The sequence below is a fragment of the Fukomys damarensis genome, unplaced genomic scaffold (assembly GCF_012274545.1).
Source record: "Fukomys damarensis isolate Sample0158 unplaced genomic scaffold, DMR_v1.0_HiC HiC_scaffold_37, whole genome shotgun sequence".
Lineage (NCBI taxonomy): Eukaryota > Metazoa > Chordata > Mammalia > Rodentia > Bathyergidae > Fukomys > Fukomys damarensis.
In genome coordinates, this window is record NW_022900949.1 from 5,862,159 (window position 1) to 5,862,738 (window position 580).

Below are 580 nucleotides of genomic sequence, written 5' to 3' on the forward strand. Positions count from 1 at the left end.
ATGTCTCAGGAGGGCGTGGAGGTAGGACACGGCCACGCCAGGCCTGGGCACGGGGGACCGCGAGGGGCACCGAGAAGCACTAAGGAGCATCCTGGGGTGGGGGGGCTCGCAGTTCCTGGGGACCCCCCTTACCCCGTCCTAAACCCAGATCGTCCCCCTGCGAGAAGACGGGGACTTCCACCTCCATCGCCAGCACCCCTAAAGAGAAAGGCGGCCTCCAGAGCAGAAGCTGGGGGGCTTCAGGGTCAAGGGTCAGGGGCCATGGGTCGCCTGCGCCCCGTAGGCTGGGGCGCTCGCCCCAGTGCGCCCCTCCTCCCCGGGTGGCCCGGAGGACTTTGGCTTTTTCCAGGAAGATGGAGGGGGTGGGGACCGAGAGGCCAAAATCAAGGGTCAAGTTCAAGCCGGGAGATGACACCCGGGGTGGGGGTGGGTCGGCGGCACCCCGAATTCCCCTCCCCCTACTTCGGTCCCCCCACTGTGTCCTGGTCCCAGCTGGAGAAGAGCGTCCGGCGCCTGCGGGAGAAGTTTCATGGGAAGGTGTCCCCCAAGAAGGCGGGGGCCCTGATGAGGAAATTCAGCA

At 66.7% G+C, this 580-nt stretch overlaps 1 protein-coding gene across 1 annotated transcript in view; it reads left to right on the top strand.

Moving 5' to 3' along the window:
- Positions 1 to 580, top strand: part of Shfl (shiftless antiviral inhibitor of ribosomal frameshifting) — a 4,845-nt gene continuing 4,265 nt past the window's right edge. The window contains exons 1-2 of the mRNA XM_033759588.1: positions 1 to 21; positions 493 to 580. The exon at positions 493 to 580 is cut by the window's right edge and continues 33 nt beyond it. Coding sequence (XP_033615479.1) covers positions 1 to 21; positions 493 to 580 — 109 coding nt within the window. The remainder of the gene's footprint in view (positions 22 to 492) is intronic.